This window comes from Uloborus diversus, chromosome 9 (assembly GCF_026930045.1).
Source record: "Uloborus diversus isolate 005 chromosome 9, Udiv.v.3.1, whole genome shotgun sequence".
Taxonomy (NCBI): domain Eukaryota; kingdom Metazoa; phylum Arthropoda; class Arachnida; order Araneae; family Uloboridae; genus Uloborus; species Uloborus diversus.
This window is the reverse complement of record NC_072739.1, coordinates 68,362,596-68,381,381: the sequence shown is the minus strand read 5'-3', so window position 1 is coordinate 68,381,381 and position 18,786 is coordinate 68,362,596. Positions and strand designations below refer to the sequence as shown.

Sequence of the window (18,786 nt, the reverse complement as noted above, 5' to 3'; positions counted from 1 at the left end):
CGAAATATCTAAAAAGCGAAGATTGAAAAAGCACAAGGCAATAGCTGCTGTTGGGAAAACGTCTGGCTAACACAAGGTAAAACTCAGAAGTGACTAATTTTGTAATCAAGGCCCTTTTATACTCGCGATGACTCCAATTCGTTAACCAATAAGCTTAAATTCATTAATCAAGACTGTTGTCTATGTCGACCAATCATGTATTTTCAAAGTGATGTCATTGTTTCGGCCCAATATACTTTCTTAAAAGTGACATCATTGTTTCTAACCAATTAAAATTTGTTTACGTTTTGTCAGTGTCGTATGTAAAATCAGTCCCCCTCTCTGATGTTGTGATTCTGATTCATCTGATATCACGCTCATAGCAAGCAATGATAACACGTCACATCTCTGTTAGCGAGCGCTGTTCAGAAACGATAAGGTCAATTCCATGCGAACATGGTATTCACAATTTGTTTTTATAAATTAAGATCGAATAATTTATTTTAAAAAAGGTCGCAGACAAAAATGAAATTAAATATCTTGCCGTTTTCTGAATTAAAAATCCATCACTCTTCGCGAAAATTTATTTTATTTCCTAATTCAATTTTACACTCCATTGAATTTTACACTCACTTAGTTCGATTAGAAATAGTACGTGCAGAATGGGTTGTGATAAACACTTAACAAAGCGAGCTGCATGGAAGAATTGACTTTTCTATGCGTGATAAGTCCCCACACCGAATACAGGTGAAAGGAAGAAAAATTTCCCCAACATGTCATTGTTCAAACTTGTAAACTACGTTCTCTTTTCCTACTGTGAGAAAAGAAAGGCAGTACGTCTGTAAAAATCCTCCGAATGAATGATATTATTTTATTGTATATGAATCTAAAAAAAAAAAAATAAATGAGTGGTATCGCAACTATGAACGATAAGTACTTTTTACATGTATCTATATATATAAAACGCTTATGCGTGGCGCAAAACGAGCCTTTATTTCTTTCTCTCCGTTGGCAACGATCCGCTTTGTTTACGATCGTTGTTTACAAGTGCTGCCGACTCGCTTCTAGCGTTAGATGTCTAGCGTTAGAATTTTGAGTTTTGAATGAGTCTTTTCGATCACTTGAATATAATTTACAAAGAAGAAAGCAGTGTGCTTGGGAGTCTCTAGATGAAAGATTTAAACGCTGAGCGGTAAGAAATTCGGAACGGAAAGTAACTATAGGGGGCGCTATTTAAATAGGAAAACAGAAGACAAACGTCAGGAAGGGGGCGTGACCAGACGTCAATGCTAATGCTTATGCTTTTGTTAGGGATGATTTGCTTTTCCCGCTTAGTATTTATTCTTGTCGATTTTACAGTTATTCGGGCCCATTTTTTTCCAGTTTAAGCTTCATTTGTTTCGTTTTTTTGATAAATTTGTCTCATTTTCAATGCATTGATCATTTTTTTCAAATATTATTTACAAAAGAAGCCGTGTTGTTTATGTCTATTATGAATAGCTAACACTAACGTTACTCTGGAATGCGTAGCCTTTTTAAATACCTAGACTTGTTGATTCTGTTATTTGCTTATTGTTTTTCAATTTGTGTATTTTAAGCTTGTTTTTATTTCTTCATCAATTGTCGATTTGTTTTTTAAATGGAAACTTTGTCGATTGTAGACATTTTCAGTTACGTGTCCGGCAGTGAACGGTCGCGTTGTATTGTAGAAGCAGAACAAATTTTAAATGCCGGCCACATCATAACTTGTGGAAAAACGAAGACTGATAGTTCCAGCTATGGCATATTATCTCTTTGTTTGCAAACATCCGCTTTGTTTTCTTTCCCCCACACAGTAACTGGGGAATTAAAACGATCGGCATCAAAGTTGACTATCGGCCCTTTCAAATGCACCTGTAAGGCAGGACAGTACATTTGCAAGCACACCTGTGCCACTCTATTGTACTGTAACAGGTAGGCAATAGTTCTGTTATCTTTTAGCTTGTAAACTTTAAAAACATAATGTAGGGAGAGGTTTTGCTACACTTTTCATGTTAAACAATTGGAGATGCTTTTTAAATAACCATCAGGGGTACCCAGATGGGAGTTTACCATGACCTTTCCAAAATTCTCCTTATTATTTGTCAAATTTTACTGACAATTTATAAAATTTGGATCCATTGTGGCAGGTTTTTGATTACTTTTTATTTTTAAAAAGTTTTAAATTGCTTTTTAATGACACCTAATGATGTGCATGTGCATGTTTGTATTTTATAGTTCAATAAAATTAGGATTTCATTCTGCAAATTAAGAATTTTCTCCCACCAAAAAATTATAGTTTGACGCGTCCTTGGAAACCATATTTTTTACCATAAGCTTCATTGTGTTTAACTGCTATTTTTTTGTTCTTTTAAGATATGATGTGACCGCTCTAGAGGATTTGTCATGCACCGATATTGAGTGTAAGTGGAGCGAAAAAAAAAGCTCCATAAAACAACAGTACAATCCCTCTTTGCCTGTACAAGATTTTTGCTGCGTGAAAAGGAGGAAACAAAGCCTGAGGTTCTCTGAGGAAGAAGAAATTTCTATCTCTGAGCAGTTGCTTTCTGCATGCCCCGAATCGGCTGTTGCAAGGCACCGAGCTGCAGCATTTGATGAAATTGTTTTACAGATGCCAGACAAAGAGAAGTAAGTGCTACAAGTTATTCGGGGAGATATCATAGTTCTAGATTTTTCAATGTATCATCAGCAGACTAATATTTAAAGTAGCAAGATAATTTTACTTTAAACTTGAGCAAAACAGTCAAACCTTTTTGTCTCAAACCTGCCCATCTCAAAAACCTCTACACGTGGAAATTTTTCATTTTCCCTGCATTTCTAGAATAAATTTAATGTTTTCCAGCCTTGTTTATCTTGAATAAATGTTCCCAAACACCTGTACATCTTAAGTTTTTGCTGCACTTTCAAAGTTGATATTGAGCAATCATCAAAAGCAGAAATTAGAGGCAAAAGATATTTTTTCTAATATTAGCAGTCATACGCTCAACCAAATCTTGTACAACATGAATCTTAGGGAAGACTATGTATGATCTAGGATCGGGGGAAATTTGAGCTATCTGGGTAAAATGTAAATATCAGGGCTGTTTTTTACGTTTTGTCTCCCATTTTATGCTTTTGGAAATCCGATAGTGTCGCTTATGTAAAACTCCTCTGCTTTGTTCAGAATGTAATTCTATCACTTGAACGAACATCACTAACTTTGTATTTTCCATTATTTTCAATATTTGTTTTTTTATATTATGTTGTAGCGATCTTTTTCAATCCTCATTTTGGCATTTCCATTTTAAAATGTCAATTTAGTTGCATTCCAATTCAAACCTCTCGTAAAAAGTAATATTAATCTTTATCAGTGCTCATCTTAATTTTTTGAAGATTTTAGAAATAAAAATTGACTGAGAAGGTTATTGAATACATAATCATAAAATTCTGATGCTCGGACAGTTGTCTGAAAATTTCAGCAGTCTTATCAGTTAATTTAATAATTTAAATATTGATGCTGCATAGAAAAAGCTGCAAGTTCAGTCTATAAGTTTTTAATGTTCCATTTTTTCTATTCCAAAATTTTCTGCATCAAAAGTAATATAGAATAAATTTCAACTGATGCCTTTAACATGTAGTAAAATTTTAGGGAAATTATCAGGTTAATTTCATGTATTACTTTTGCAGTACAATTAACGGCCTATTAGAAAAACATCATGCAGAAATCTTCAACTTTCCAATCGTTGTTTCTTGCATGACACATGAGGAAATAACCGAGAAGGAAACTGTAAGTCCATTTCATTATCTTTGTTTCTATTAGCTAGCAACTTTTTTTGCAATCATGTGTATACTGATCTTTCTTCTTTCTTGTTATATATACGAGGGTTGTCTGAAAAGTTTCCGACCTTGATATGAAGGATGGGAGCATCGCTGGATCAAGTGTGTGGACTTACAAGGAGACTATGTTGAAAAATAAAAGTCGGCTTGGAAGGTAAATATCGTTTTTCTTTGTTAGGTCGGAAACTTTTCAGACAACCCTCGTATATATATTTGACGAATGAATTTGCATCAGAATTTCTTCTGTGTCTGATAATATTGAATGGTATACGACAAAGGTTTTGTGTATGACATTCGATCAATTCCTCTGTAGTAGTTTTTTAGTGTAGACATACTACTTGTTTGGAGTTGTATCCTTTTTATTTGGTTTGTTTTTTTAAGATGTGCTGTAACCAAATATTTGGTTACATTTTATAAGCTCTAATAGTGTATCTTTATTTTATGATAATTTTAAACAGAAAATGTTTATTTATTTTGTGTCTTTTGGGAAAAGTCAGCAAATTAAATTAGTGAATGATTAATTTATTATGCTTTGTTATCAGTAATTCTGCATAAATTGATTATTAATTTATTTCCTTGTGTATAATAACAAAGTTCATGCAGATCCTTAAAAGTGCTTCATTTCAGTGATTTGTTGGCCATTTAAAGTTCTTAATTTTGAACAAATATTCATATTTATTTTTGCAAGACGCTTTTTTGTTTTTACTTTTTATGAAGGAAAAAATTGTATGTGCTTACCTTTATTCTCCATCATATTTCCTCCCTTTCTTTAATTTCTAAGTTTATCAGTTATTTTCTTTTACTGAAATTGGAATTTTCTCGAGGAACGAATTAGATATGCTGAAGGGGAAAGGGAACAAGATATTTTAGATGAGGCCAGTTAGTACTAAAAAACTTTGTATTGTAGACAACTTTATAAGTGTACATATGTATATTTAGGACTCATTAAGTGTGAGTGATTTTATCAATTATTTTGTTGTATTTTTAAGTGATTTCATGCCATTTTAACATGTTTCTTTTTTTTCTTTCCTTGAATGATCTTAAAAATATGAATAGTTTAGATCCTTTGGTGATAAAAATTTGTGGGCATTTTGATTTATTTCATTAATATAGAAAATGAAGTAATAACAGGTATTGATTTCCATTTATTAATTCGAACATCTTACCTCCATATTGTTGTTTCAAGTACTTTAAAGTTCTAACGTGATTTCAATTCTCGCATAAGAACAATGTTTTTGCAACAGTTTTTGAATAAATTGCAAAAGTTATACAATTTTATGGAATTTTACTAAACATTAATGATAATTATATATTGATGTAAAGAGAGAGAGAAAACACTGATCGAGTGTTGTGAAAAATAAATTGTGATAACCCTAAAAATACTTTCTGGTTGTGCCTGTTTCTTTTACTGAAATTTTGAAATTTCTATGAATTACTAAGGAAAACTGCTTATCCTAGTTATGTTTTGGAATACCTCTTTGTATGTAACAAATATGCGTAAGCTAAGTAGTTGGTGTACAAATTATTGAACATAAAAATAAAAAATTCTATAATGTTAGTACTGTCATAATTTTTCTCGCGTTTTTTTTTTTTTTTTTTTTTTTTTGAGCTATGTAAAGAAGGGACAAAACCTGAACTGGCATCATCTTACTGCCGAGATTAGGATCTGTGTAGCCTTCACAATGCTGCAAGGTTAGGTTTGCCCAACAAAAAGTATTTCCTAAAAATTTCCTTCCCTCTCTAGCATAGTAAAAAATTTAAAAAAAAGTCTCATGGCATTTATTCTCATTTATTTCAGGATTTTTACAGAAATAATGTCATGATAACAAAGGAGGCTGCCATACAGTTGGAGAAAGAGACAAGAGGGCAAGGCCATGGCAAACAACGTGACATGTGGTTGCAAGCCCGTAAGATAAGAATAACAGGCTCCAATTCTTATGGGCTATATACTTATGGTTCGCGGAAAAATTCTAACTGGAAACAAAAAATTCACAATACAGTCAATAACAGTTTTATGGGCAACGCTAGTACCAAATATGGGTCCAAAGCTGAAAGAATCTGCAAGGAATTCCTAAAAGAAACACAACAAGTGATAGACTGTGGTCTTCTTGTCCATCCTTCGGAGCCATGGATGGGCTGCAGTCCTGATGGACTTATCTTATACAATGGAGAAGTCTGCCTCTTAGAAATCAAATGTCCAGTTCTAGGAAAAAGTGAAACAGCTCTTCGTGTAATTCCAACTGTTGATTACGTTAATGTTGTTGATAATGAGTATAAACTCAAAAAAAGACATACTTATTATGGTCAAGTCCAGCTTGGTCTATTTTTAACATCGACCAAATCATGCCTTTTTGTGATTTTTTGCACATATGACAAGTCATATATTTCTGTCAAAGTGGATTATGATGCTGATTTCTTAGAAAAATATTTAAAGAAATTGAAAAATGTATATTTCAATCAGTTTTTACCATTTTTTAATGTGTAGTTTGCAGATTAGAATATAAGAGTGTAAATATGTAAATATATAAGAGTGTAAATAATGTAAATACATCCCTTGGGGGAGCCTGTAACCCCTAGAGGGCGCGTCCCCGGGTAGCGGATAGGGGAATGCCTTCATTGGTTCTCCAATGGGTGGTAGAAGGGAAATAAAATACTTTCCGCGGACCAACAGGTAGAAGTGCAATCTCTCCAAAGCAATGACAGACACTTTTGTATCTATAATGGTAAAGTTGTGCACATTGCCAAGGCAGTCATCTTACATACAGCAAAGTTAAACTGTCAAAAATCTGGCTAAAGCAGACAAATTAACGTCATTTTCATATTGGTTAACTGGATGGTGACTTAAATGCAAGTACCAACTTTAATTTTTACGGAAAATTTTAGCTAGGCTAATGTATTGGCATACAGCGAGCGAGCTTGGATCACGAGGCGAGCAATACCGAGCAGGGGGCGGTATCCCCCTAGTTTCCTTATAAATGTATTATGTATCTTTTATCATAAGTATTCTTGTTCATAAGAATAATAAATATTAATGTATCTCATTATTCTTATATTTTTGCTCCCCTTTACCTTACTAATAAAACTTCCCATGTACACAGAAATGCATAGTCAACATTCAAAACTGATTTCGTTATAAAAAGGTAAGGTATGTTCCAGAATTTCAAATGTTTGTTACAGTTGAAAGTTAATTGTAAATTACTTTCTATGGGAAAGAAAGTTTTCAATGTATTTTTTAAATTGGTAAATCAGACCTTTTTACATTTTGCTTCCTTTTCAGAAATTTTTTCTTTGTTGATGTTTTGGATATTGTCTTTTTCTATCCAAATTCTATATTGGACATAGTATTTTTGGATATAGTCTGTAGCTCACTTTTGCAATGAATTATTAGATTTCTTTTTCATTCTCTAAACGCTCTCATCCCTTGCCATTTATTGTAAATAAAAGCTTACATTTTGATGAATGTGTATGTTTTATTGTATCGAAAACAAACAGCAATTGAAGAAAAAGTTACTGTACAAAGTAATAAACAATAGGTTATAAAAGTATAAACACAAACCAAAAATTTAAACTTGCAATGGACAGGGGTCATAGCAAGTGAGAGAAAATGAATAAGAGCTTAAAAGGGAAAATAGAGCAGTGTGGTAGAGAAATATAAGATCTAATACGTTTGCAGCACATGTACAAAAAAAAGAAAAGGGGGAAACCGCTATTATCAATACAATTTTACAATGCATTCAGTCACAGCAATGATAAGAGTAACATATATTCTTGAGAGCTAATGTATCCTTGTAACCACAGGAATTAGTTAAAGTGAAACAGTTGAACAAGAAAATAAACCCTCTGAGCACATTTGGAAAATCAGCAGAATCCTACTACATTGGCCCCTGCTTATATGAATTCCACATACAATTTAAGAGAACTTCATTCAATTTTTAGTCAAACGAGACATTATTAGAAAACACCGTTCTTTATCAAAATATCTACTTTCTGATTATCTAAAGCGTTTTATTGTAAAACAAAATTTTTTTTAAAAAAATCAAATTTTAACTAATGTGTTTTCAAAAATGCATCTCTTATTGATTGCTAAAAAGATAATTAAAGACGCTCCGTTTTCAATGTCAAAAGCAGAGTATTTGAACTCCATGTAAGATTATATGCAACAAAATTAAAAGTTTTTACAACATTTACAGCAGAACACTTAAAGTTAACACATGATACTATTAAAATTTCACAAAGTAAATTCATTAAAAGAAAAAGTTAATTGATAAAAAAAAGCATGTTAAACGTTGCAAGTAAAATCATCTATATTTTGTATATATTGCCAATATGAACGAGTGCAGAGGATAAAGAAGAAAGAAACGGATCAAAGATTTTTGCATTTTTGGGCAGCAGTTAACATCTGATGAAAATAATACAGGAGTTAGCAAGAAAATATGTAACTACGACCCCTGAATAAACAAATACAATTTAGTATAACATGTTCTGTTTAATGAAGAATAATACAGAATTTACTACTAATGCAGTTAGCATGTTTAAAGCCCCGAAGGCAATCAGTAAAAAAATCGGTCTTTGTCATAAACATGGATAAAAAATCAAAGCAAAATCATACTATTTTTAAAGATAATTTATAATGAAATAATAGTTTTAACATACAAAAAAACAAGCTTTTGTAACTAAATATACTAAAAAGTAAACAATAATCTTTGGATGATAATAATATATAGAGTAATAACTGACTAAACTTTTACTTTTAATGTAATTAAAAAAGGGTGGAGTACCGACAAGAAGCCCCTCGCACTTTTTATCATTACGTCAAAATTAAGTGTTAGGTAAATTTCTTTATATACTTATCTTCCAAAGATTTACTTTTTAGTTCATTTTGCTACAAATATCTGTGGTTTAAATTATTTATTGAATCTGATATTAGCAAGTGTTGGTGAACCTAAGTTCACCAACCCTGCAACAATTACCAATATGTCATCAAAAAGTGGAAGTAAATTCCAAGGTAATTGATTGTTTAAGAGCTGAAAAACTTTGATTCGCTGGATAACCCTTTCTACGTGGACACGAGCGGCAGCAATTTCTTTTGTAGCTTTAGATTCCTCTGCAGAAAATTGCTCTTTATCCTTTAAAAAGGGTGGTTGAATCAGCTTAATATAATTCTCATCACAAATGTCTTGAATCAGAAATCCTTTGTCTGCCATAACACTGTCCCTAGAGGGACACAAAAAATTGATGATTGCACTTTCCTTAAAAATTGCTTTGTCTGGGGCTCTACCCCCATATCCTTTTCCAATATATGAAATTATGCCTCCTGGTGTAACTCCTACCATAACTTTGACAGTTTGGTTTTTTTTATAATAGGAATATGCCGTAACTCTACATGTTAAACATTTGGGTTTTTGCACATAAATTTCAGTGCAATCAACAACAACTTTGCAGTTTGGAAAACTTGAGAAACATCTTGGTATATTTCTGGAAATTTCTTCCAGATCGGGAAATTTCACAACACTGTTCAAAAGAGCAGCCAATCTCAGTACACAATTTTCAAAAATGTTCTTGCATGTTCGTGGAGTGCAGCCAAATAAAGCAGCTAAGACTACAAATCTGATATTCACCCGTATGCGCATCATTGTCAAAACTAGTTCTTCTTTGGCTGTCAATGAATGATTGCTTCTTGATCTTTTAAATTTGTTTTCAAAAAGATCAACCAATTTTCTCAACAGTGAGTTGGAATTAATCCCAGTCAAAGAATTAATAGCAGATTCTGATAAGGCATCTATTTTGAAGGGTCTGCAATCTAAATCGCCAGAGGTCCCTCCAACACAAGCGTCAACAAGCCGCACGGGTTCTTCCTGCTGACTAGAAGGGAGAATATTTGCCAGCTCTAGCATGGCTTCTGCTATATTTATTTCTTCCTCATTAAAGCTATCATCTAAGCAGAAGTGCTGTGCAGGTGGTATCTCCTCTCCAGCTACGGCATGTTCATTTTTCTTCCCAAGAGAGAAGAAAAAATAATCAAATAATGAAGATTACACTTCCAGCTTGAAGGAAATCATGTTTGGGGGGGGGGGGGGGGGGGGTGATAAAAAAATAAAAAGACATATAGCATTCTTATTAGAATTAAACTTATGACTCTGTGACTTTGACAGTGGCGTACATAGTACCCTGCTCCCCGCAACCCCTTATGTTTGAGGGAGCACAAGAGACATGGGGGTGCAAGCTCTGAAAAAATTACAATAAGTTTGGATAAAAAAAATATTTTTTATTCTGTGGGAGGGAGGCCCACCTATAAATCTCGTGGGGGGGGGGGAAGCACCAAAGTCTATGTACACTACAGGACTTTTGACATTCAATAAAATAGAACAGCACTTGACAACTTTTTTTGATAAAAAATTTCGAGTTTTAAACTACAGGTTCCCCGAACTTGGGTTCAAGAAAAAAAACTTTAAATTTCAGAGTCAAGAGTCACTAAATGGAAGCCTGTTTGTAGATTTACCATCAAATGCATGGAATTGGTTCAGTTTAACAAATTTCTTAACAAGGAATCAATTTGAATTGAGAGTTGACTCTTTAAACAAAAATGGAGCTGAATAAGCAGCAAAAGTATTCCGAGGGAGCAGTGAAAGAAGTGGCCGTTGCTTATTTATAAGAAAATATTCAAAGGAAGTAGATGGGTAAAAATTTAACACAAATGAAGCTTTTTAAAGAAGGATATTACTTCTAAAATTGTTGAAATTCTGAGCATAAAATTGAATCAGAAAATTCTCTTGCAGCAGTCAGACCTGTCGTTTAGAAGGGTCAAGAGAGAGGTCAACTGCCAGCCTCCGGATTCTAAAAAGTAATCTTTTAACACATTAGTGGGGATGGTTTTTGCTGCTTTCCAACAAAATGTCCATACTATGTACAGCAGAACTTTACTTTTTCACATTGTTTACACTGAATAGTTTTAGTTTAGTATTTTTCTTTGGCTCTCCTCTGATATGCCCCCCTCTTGGCGAGATTTTAATTTTTCGCTCGATACGAAAATCGCCAATAAGGCGACAACTTGGCAACCCTGGTTTTGCAACTTGAACGCTGGAAAGTAGTTTCTCGAAGTCTGTCTTTTTGCACGGGGGTAGGAGGTAGGTGCTCATATGTTCCGCTCTTAGGGAGATTTTAAGTTGAATACTCTAAAATAAAGTTTCAATTCAAACTTTATTTTAGAGTATTCTTTTTCTTGTTGTTTTTTAATGTTATGTAGTTGAATTTTCTATTTTAATTATGAGTTCGGTTTGTGATGTTGTCCAAATGTATCAATTGAAATTTTTGAATGAATCTTCTTTTTCTTTTTCGTCAGGTCGTCCAACGTTTGGACGTACCGGAGTCCTAAATAGATTTTTTATATTTAAACTAATTGAAAATAAAGAGGTTTTTTTTAGAATTTTTAAGGGAAATTGGTTTACTTAAGAATGAAATGTTATGTTCTAGATGTAATTCTGTTATGAAAATTAAAAAAACTAAAAAATGTTCAGATGGGTTAATTTTTTTTTGTAGAAAGGTTATTGGGGGTGTTGTTTGTGGAAAAGAAGCAACGATCAGGAGTGGGTCATGGTTTAGTTCTAGCAAGTTGAAAATAGAGGAGATTACGAATTTTTGGAAATAATTCGCGAAATTAATTGGGTGGAGTACAAAATACAAGTAAAATAAGGTTGTTTTTTTTGGAATTTTTTTTGTCAAAACAAACATAATTTAAATATTTTTGTAAAGTAATGATAATAAAAAATGGGATAATTTCCCTAAGAGCGGAACATATGTGCACTGCCTCACGTGAGGAAGTAAAAGAAAAGTAAAAAAGGTAAGTGAACATATTTTGAATTATTGTGTTTTTAGTGTGTTTCTGGTAGTTTGTATTTTGGTCTGGTTGGCATTTTTGTAGCACAAAAATGGTGTTAATTTCACATAAAATCTGTGACTTTATTGTATACTTAACGGAGGAGATCTGTGACTTATATCCGACTGTATGTATATTAAAAGTCGGAGGGATAACGGACCGAGCGGCAGCGAGGTCCTGGCGAGCCCGAGGTCTCATAGTACTTTCGTAATGAGACCGAGGCAGGGCCGGCGAGCCGAGGTCTCATTACGAAAGTACTATGAGACCGAGGGCTCGTATCCCGGAGAAACAACGGAAAAAAATTAATGCATTAATTTCATTAAATAATTAATAACTTAATTTGAATTTTTCCTGTTGGCGCTAAAAAAGCATCGCTAAGAACGATGTATGACATATGACGTCATACATAGTTTTCTTGGCGACGCTTTTTTGGCGCCAACAGGAAAAAGTCGCCAAGAGGGGGGTATAACAGATTTGTTCCTTTTCTTTTTAATGAACATTTTAAAAATAATTATTTAACAATATAAATTTATTGACCTGAAGTACAAGTTCAAAAAAAAACAAACTCGGTGTTGGGTCTCAAGCTGTGGATTGAAGAGTTAACTACAGGATGAATGTATTTTTAAAACATAAAAAGTATAGAAGAAACAAACCTTAATATATTGGTATAACTTGAATTTCTCTTAATGCGAATTTCAGTTTGCTTTGCAATTCTCACTGAAGTATTGGCAGAACCCACCGGCAAGCACAATGATGGGACAACATTCATTCTCATCTTCCTTTTAAGGCAAGACTCTGTAGAGAAAAAAAATCCCATTAATTTATTGCTTAATCAAAATATAATTATAACAGAATACGTAATGGGCCATTTCCGAGTATTTTTTCCAGAGTCTGCAACATCACACTTTTTTTACGAAAACTGGTTGTTTTGCACATTTTATTTTGAGTTAGACCTATCAACACACAAACTCCGAATAAAACAAGGTGCTAACCAAACAGTGAATTAAACAGTTATGGCAAAAAACGTCTCATGTCATAGATGCTACATTTGGACAAAGTACTTTGAAATGGCCCAAGAGCAATAGGTGGGACAAAGAAGATTACTTTGCTACCCTTTTGTTTAGCCCTTGCCCCCAGGCAAGCGTTCTACAAACATCAAGCTTTGTCACAATAGGCTTATGCTTTTCATAGTAGTTAATGTAGGAATATTAGCTATATTATTTGATAAAACAAAAATTTGTGACGACACAGCTATCACATAAGAGATGAAAAATGTATTGGGTAGGCACATCATTTTAATTTCCCCCTGTCAGAGAGTTCACTCAACTCAATTCAAACAGTACATTGAAAAAAAAAAAGACCCTTCCCCCACCCTCTCTTACTAACCTGTACAAAAATTCAACCGTCATACGAATAAATTAGTAAAGGAAATTCTTTCTGATAAAATGATTATTGGTTTTTACTATGCAAATAAAAATCAGTTTCAATAGAGGAAAATTGATAAAAGTCGAATTCTACTCTTCAAGTAACTTAAATTAGCAATAAGCAGTGTCTATTATACTACAGAAATACAGTGAAACACCTCCTAACGGACACCCCTCTTATGCGGACAATTTTTAATTCCCCAGTTCCAATGCAACTAACATTATTAAACCCCTGTCCTGCGGACACCTCTCTATTGCAGACGAAAAAAAACTGTCCCGTTATGTCCGCATTAGAGGGATTTTACTGTATAAAATTTCTCCATGTAACGGATTTTTATTAAAAAAAATATTTTTAGAACAGGAGATTAGCAAATATATTCAAAAAAAAGAAAAGAAAGAGAGATCATTAAAGCTGACAGATAATACACAAGTAGGTATGAATTGAATATACCTTTATGAGTGCAAAATTAAAAACAAAGTATCAATGCAAATTAGCAGGAACGCTGCACATATTATATATATAATTAAAAATTATCGTATGATCGAATAGAGTTGGATCTCCCCTTGGAAAATTCCTGGATACGTTACCCATTGAGTTACTGATTCGTCTCGTAACAGCCATTCTAGTCATTAATCTTTTTAAAAACCGAAATAGACCAAGAACTCTTTTAAAATATCAGTGCATAAAAACTATACAAACATTAATTGGAACAAAAGATATTCTTACCAGCACCATAGAAGTCGCTCGCTTTAAAATGTTTGGAGCAAACTCTCATTCCACTCGTTAATGGTTTGCCTATTTTCAGTTTGTTTTTCCACTGAACTTGTAAATTTATATTTTTTGGAAATTTGTGGAAATTTGGACGAGGCACATCCATTCCTTTTGATTTGCATTGTGGAACAGAGCAATAAGAATTGTCAAACATCTTTTCGTTCCACATGTTTAATAACACGTCGCTGTTAATCAGTTATCTCACACACTGGTGCGCGCGCATGTCTCACAAGCAGGATGCGAATGATCGTGATTCGTAAATAGGATGAAGTGACAAGCGGTGCCAAGACAAGTATTTTTATAATGCGTTTATCAGATATAGCAGGAGTTTTTACTCTTAAACGATAGCTACTGCAGACATAACAGGTTGAGATCTTTTCATATTCGTTCAATAAATTGATATCCACGGATGTTTTTTTTTTCTGCTGCTCAAAAACTCAACACACAGATCTACGTGCAAATAGCATGTTATCCTATTTAGATTCTCTCGCCAGATGGCGTGTTACTTACTTTCAGTTCCGAATGCTGCCGATTGGATTAGACGCGCAAACGCACGCCGTGAACCGGGAATTGCAAATCGAGTGATTTTCAAACATATTTCCGGTATAATCATGCACTTTACTGGAGAAAAGAGTTGAAATGACAGTGATAGTAATGAAACTGGAGAAAAATATTATTTTATTTTTAAAAAAATGCTAATAATAACACTGATACTTATATCCTCGAATACCACTTATTTTATCCGATACTAACGTGCCTTTTAAATTCAAACGTAAACAATTTCCTGTTAGATTAGCCTTCCTAATAACTATAAATAGCGCACAGAGTCAAACTTTTGATAAATTTTTTTTAGTTTGACAAAACCACTTTTCAGTTACAGACATGTCATATGTAGGGCATTCAAAAGTCATAGTATCTGAAAACCCAGAAATTTTCTATTGTGTATCCAGAGAAGTATTATGATTTTCTTCTTTTTTTAAAAAAAATCCTTTGCAAAGTTAATGTTGATGTCAAAAGGTAAATTGCCCTTAACCATAGTGCTTACAAAAAATAAAGTTCCCTACTTACGAGGGCTGCAAAGTCGGAGGAAAATGTCTTACTCTGACTACAGGATTTTTAGAGACTATGACTCCTTTACCCAAAATTAGTCTGACTCCGGCTGTGACTCCTCAAATATTGGGAGAGCTGCGAATTTGGATAGAAAATCCTACTGACTCCGTCTCTTGAAATTTTAAACCTTTGACTCCGACTCCTTTACCATAAAACCAGTCCGACTCCACAGCCCTGCTATAACTTACCATGAAAAGAAGGTTGATGACCTTAATGCAAAAACATCATTTGTAATAGGTTGTTTGTTATTATTTTGGAATAGATAGGATTAGGGAGACCATGCCTCTTACTCTTTGGTGCTTTCTGGAAGATTCTACCTATTACAAATGATGTGTCCCTTAAAGGTCATCCGCCTTCTTTTCGTGGTCAAGCTTAACTAATTGCAACCTGTAAATACTGAATTTTTTTTCCAAACAAATTTTTTATATACAGTGAAGCGCCGCTTATACGTTTTTGAAGTGACTATGAAAAAAGCGTACAAATGAAAAAATGTATAATTGGTAAATAAAATATATATTAGACCCTCCAGGGACAATTTAAAAAACGTATAATTGATAAAAACGAATAGAAGAGAAACGTATAAACCGTGCTTCACTGTACTATGTTATTCCACATAGACTAAATGAATTTATTGGACAATTCTCATTGCAAAACATGTCGCTTAGTTTTGCAATGCATTGAAATTAAGAACTGAACAACAATGACAAAGTAAAACAACAAATTGAATCGTGAAGACCGGAAGAGCAAAACATTTCACATACTTTTGCAATGGCATTGATGTTAAGAACTGAGCCACAGTGGCAAAGTAAAGCAACAAATTGAATCGGGAAACCTGATTTTACTGCTAATATGTTTTCACAAAATCATTTTGTCCCTCTGTTTTATTTATAGTTATTAGGAAGGCTAATCTAAGAGGAAATTGTTTACGTTTGAATTTAAAAGGCATATTGCTATCGAATGAAATAAATGATATCCGAGGTATGACAAATATTAGTGTTATATAATAATCAATAATTTTTTTTTTGGTACAATAATATTTTTCTCCAGTTTTACAATTATCAGTCTTAGGTCAACCCTTTTTTTCCAGTAAAGTGCATGATTAGTCCGTAAATGTATTCGGAAACACTTGCAAAATTCTCTCGATTTGAAGACGGTGTAAATTTGTGCACCTTAGCGTATCGCCAGCATTTCTGACCAATCCGCGTTTAGATCTTTCATTTAAAGACTCCATAGCCCACTGCTCTCTTCGTAAATTATATTCAAGTGTTCTGAAGCCCAGAGGTAGCCCTTCCACACTGCAGGTTCCGGTTCGATCTCCGGGTTGGGCATGATTGATTCAGCTGTTCATTCCTTCAGTGGGTCGATAAAATAAGTACCAAGTATGCTTGGGAACTAAACCCAGGGGGTTCCGCATTAGGCTGACCTCTTAAACGAAAACATCTGCCTAGCACCCCAGAGCCCTTGGTCAGAAGGAGTGAGATGGGTACAGTAGGCCTTGGCCCTCATAAGCTGTCGTGCCACTGGATTTGGTTTCTTGATTCTTAAAACACTCATTCTAACATTTTTTGACTAAATCGCTGCTTTCAGAGAATGTCAAAAGTTGCTTGCTCTTTGCAACTGTTAGACATTTTGAAACATATATATACACATATTTTGACACTGAACATAGTATACTTAATGACCATGAAATGGTTTTAAGTGTGTTAACATTGTAGGGTTTTTTTTCACTGCAATTTCTTTTGCATTCAGAAAATGTAGGAAAGAAAGATTATATTATGTTTGTAAATTTAGTACAAAAATATCCCTTTGCATACTTCTCTCAAAAGATAATGGAATTGCAAACTTTTGCTTTATAATAATCCACTGCATGAGTTGCATGTCAAAGTAATTTTCCCCTTTTAAATGTATGAAAATAATAAGTGTTATGATATTCATATTAAGAAAAGAAAAACTACTTTTTAAGATAAAGATAAAACTAGACCAATATTTGGTGACCGGTGAGCGAGCGTAACGAGCTCGGATCGCGAAGCGATCCGAAGGAACTGCGTAAGCAGTTCCGGGGGTTGGCGAGCGTTAGCGAGCAGGGGGCGATAGCCCCCTAGTCATTTATTATTTTCTTTGTACCTAAAACTGTTATTGAACCTAAATTTGTCAATACACCCAGAAAGAAAAGGTTGAAAAGACAGGAGTAACATCTGACAATTATTTTTTTACAAAATGCTTGGGAACATTGATTTTATTCAACGTGCATAAAAAAACAATGAATTAGATTCGAAACTAGAAAACATGCTATAAATGGAGTCATTGAAAGTCTATTCATTGTGGGAAAAATCCAAAAAAAAAAAAAAAAATTGTAAAAAATTCATTTGTAGTGAATTGTATGTAAAGTAATGTATGTCTATATCAAATGTAAGTCTCGCAGGTACGTAAATGTTATAGATGTAAAGTAATTTCATAAGTACAATGTGAGAAAGTATTGTGGATAATGTACAAGTTGTGAAAAAAAAATATTATTATATAAGTTAAAAAATTAAAAAGAAATATTCGAAGTTGTAAATATTTAAAATCATAGCAGATTGCAAAGTTATAATTTTGGTCTCGAATGAATGTGGGAAATTGGAGGGGTGATGACTCAATGCACTTACTAATAGCATCGTCAACGTTTTACACACAAACACTTTCCTTATCAGAGGGTTGTTCACAATTGAGCATATAGAGTGGGAGGGAGTTGAGGGGTGCGAAGGTTGAAGGTCCAGGTGAGCGAAAGTCGAAATGATTATTTTACTTTAAAAAGCTTGTACGAGCACGTTAGAAGTGTGTGCGTATGTGAAAGAAGATTTGTCAAGTATGCTGAAAATGGAGGAGCAGAAGGAGTTATTTGATGATATTTGTTATGCAGTTTTGAGGTTGAGTGTAGAGAGTACATATGAAGATAGAAATATTATATATAATTTACTACAAAGGATGCGAGTTGAAATTGAAAACTTTTTCATAATTAATGACCAAGCTTCATACTTTGAAGTTCGGACTCAATATTTTTGCAACTTTACAGAAGACTGTTTAATATGTCTTATTGAAGGAGAAGATGAATTCGTAAAGTTGAACTGTGGTCATGTATGCCATGAAAAATGCTTAATACTTTGGGGTATTAATAACATGTCATGCCCAATTTGCCGTGAAGAATTTTTTGCAGAATTCAAAAAGTTCGTCAATCATCTCAAGATATACGGTATGTATTATGAACTGCACAACTACATCGATAAAATGCAGTCCGCCTAAGGCCGTTACGAACTAGGTATATCTGGATTGGAACCTTTACACACGATGTGTAAGACTATACTTATGTGCTTCGTTCACTTTATTGTTAATGGAAATTGTAATTATAGAGAGATATTCTCAATTTAAATACAGCATATAATATATTATTAAATTGTTATTCATTTCGTTTATAATAGTTTGATGAAAATGTATTTAAGGAGAGAATTTAAAGTTTAATGTAGATTATGTGTGACTCATTTGTTGAAAATTAATTCAGTTAAAAATGAAGTGTTTCATGTTATGAAAAAAAAAAGGAAGTACACGCATATCTTATAAGTTTAAGGATAATTAATTTGTAGGATGAGATATGAACTTAATACGACATACCTGCCAACCTCTGAGAAAAAAAATCCAGAAGATCTTTTATTTTGATCCAGAAGGTTTTTAACGCGAAATAAAATCAAACAAGACATTTCTTTAACACAAGCCTACCCTATTTAAATTTAACAGTATAA

The 18,786-nt window shown here is 33.4% G+C and overlaps 1 protein-coding gene across 1 annotated transcript; it reads left to right on the top strand.

The window, feature by feature from the left end:
• The first annotated feature begins 2,485 nt into the window (after positions 1–2,485).
• On the top strand, positions 2,486–8,979 carry LOC129230296 (uncharacterized). Its single transcript, XM_054864695.1, has 5 exons — positions 2,486–2,646; positions 3,685–3,784; positions 5,633–5,789; positions 8,708–8,839; positions 8,927–8,979. Exons 1-5 carry the CDS (start codon positions 2,630–2,632, stop codon positions 8,977–8,979), a joined length of 459 nt encoding a protein of 152 aa, XP_054720670.1. The 5' UTR covers positions 2,486–2,629.
• The last annotated feature ends 9,807 nt before the right edge of the window (positions 8,980–18,786 follow it).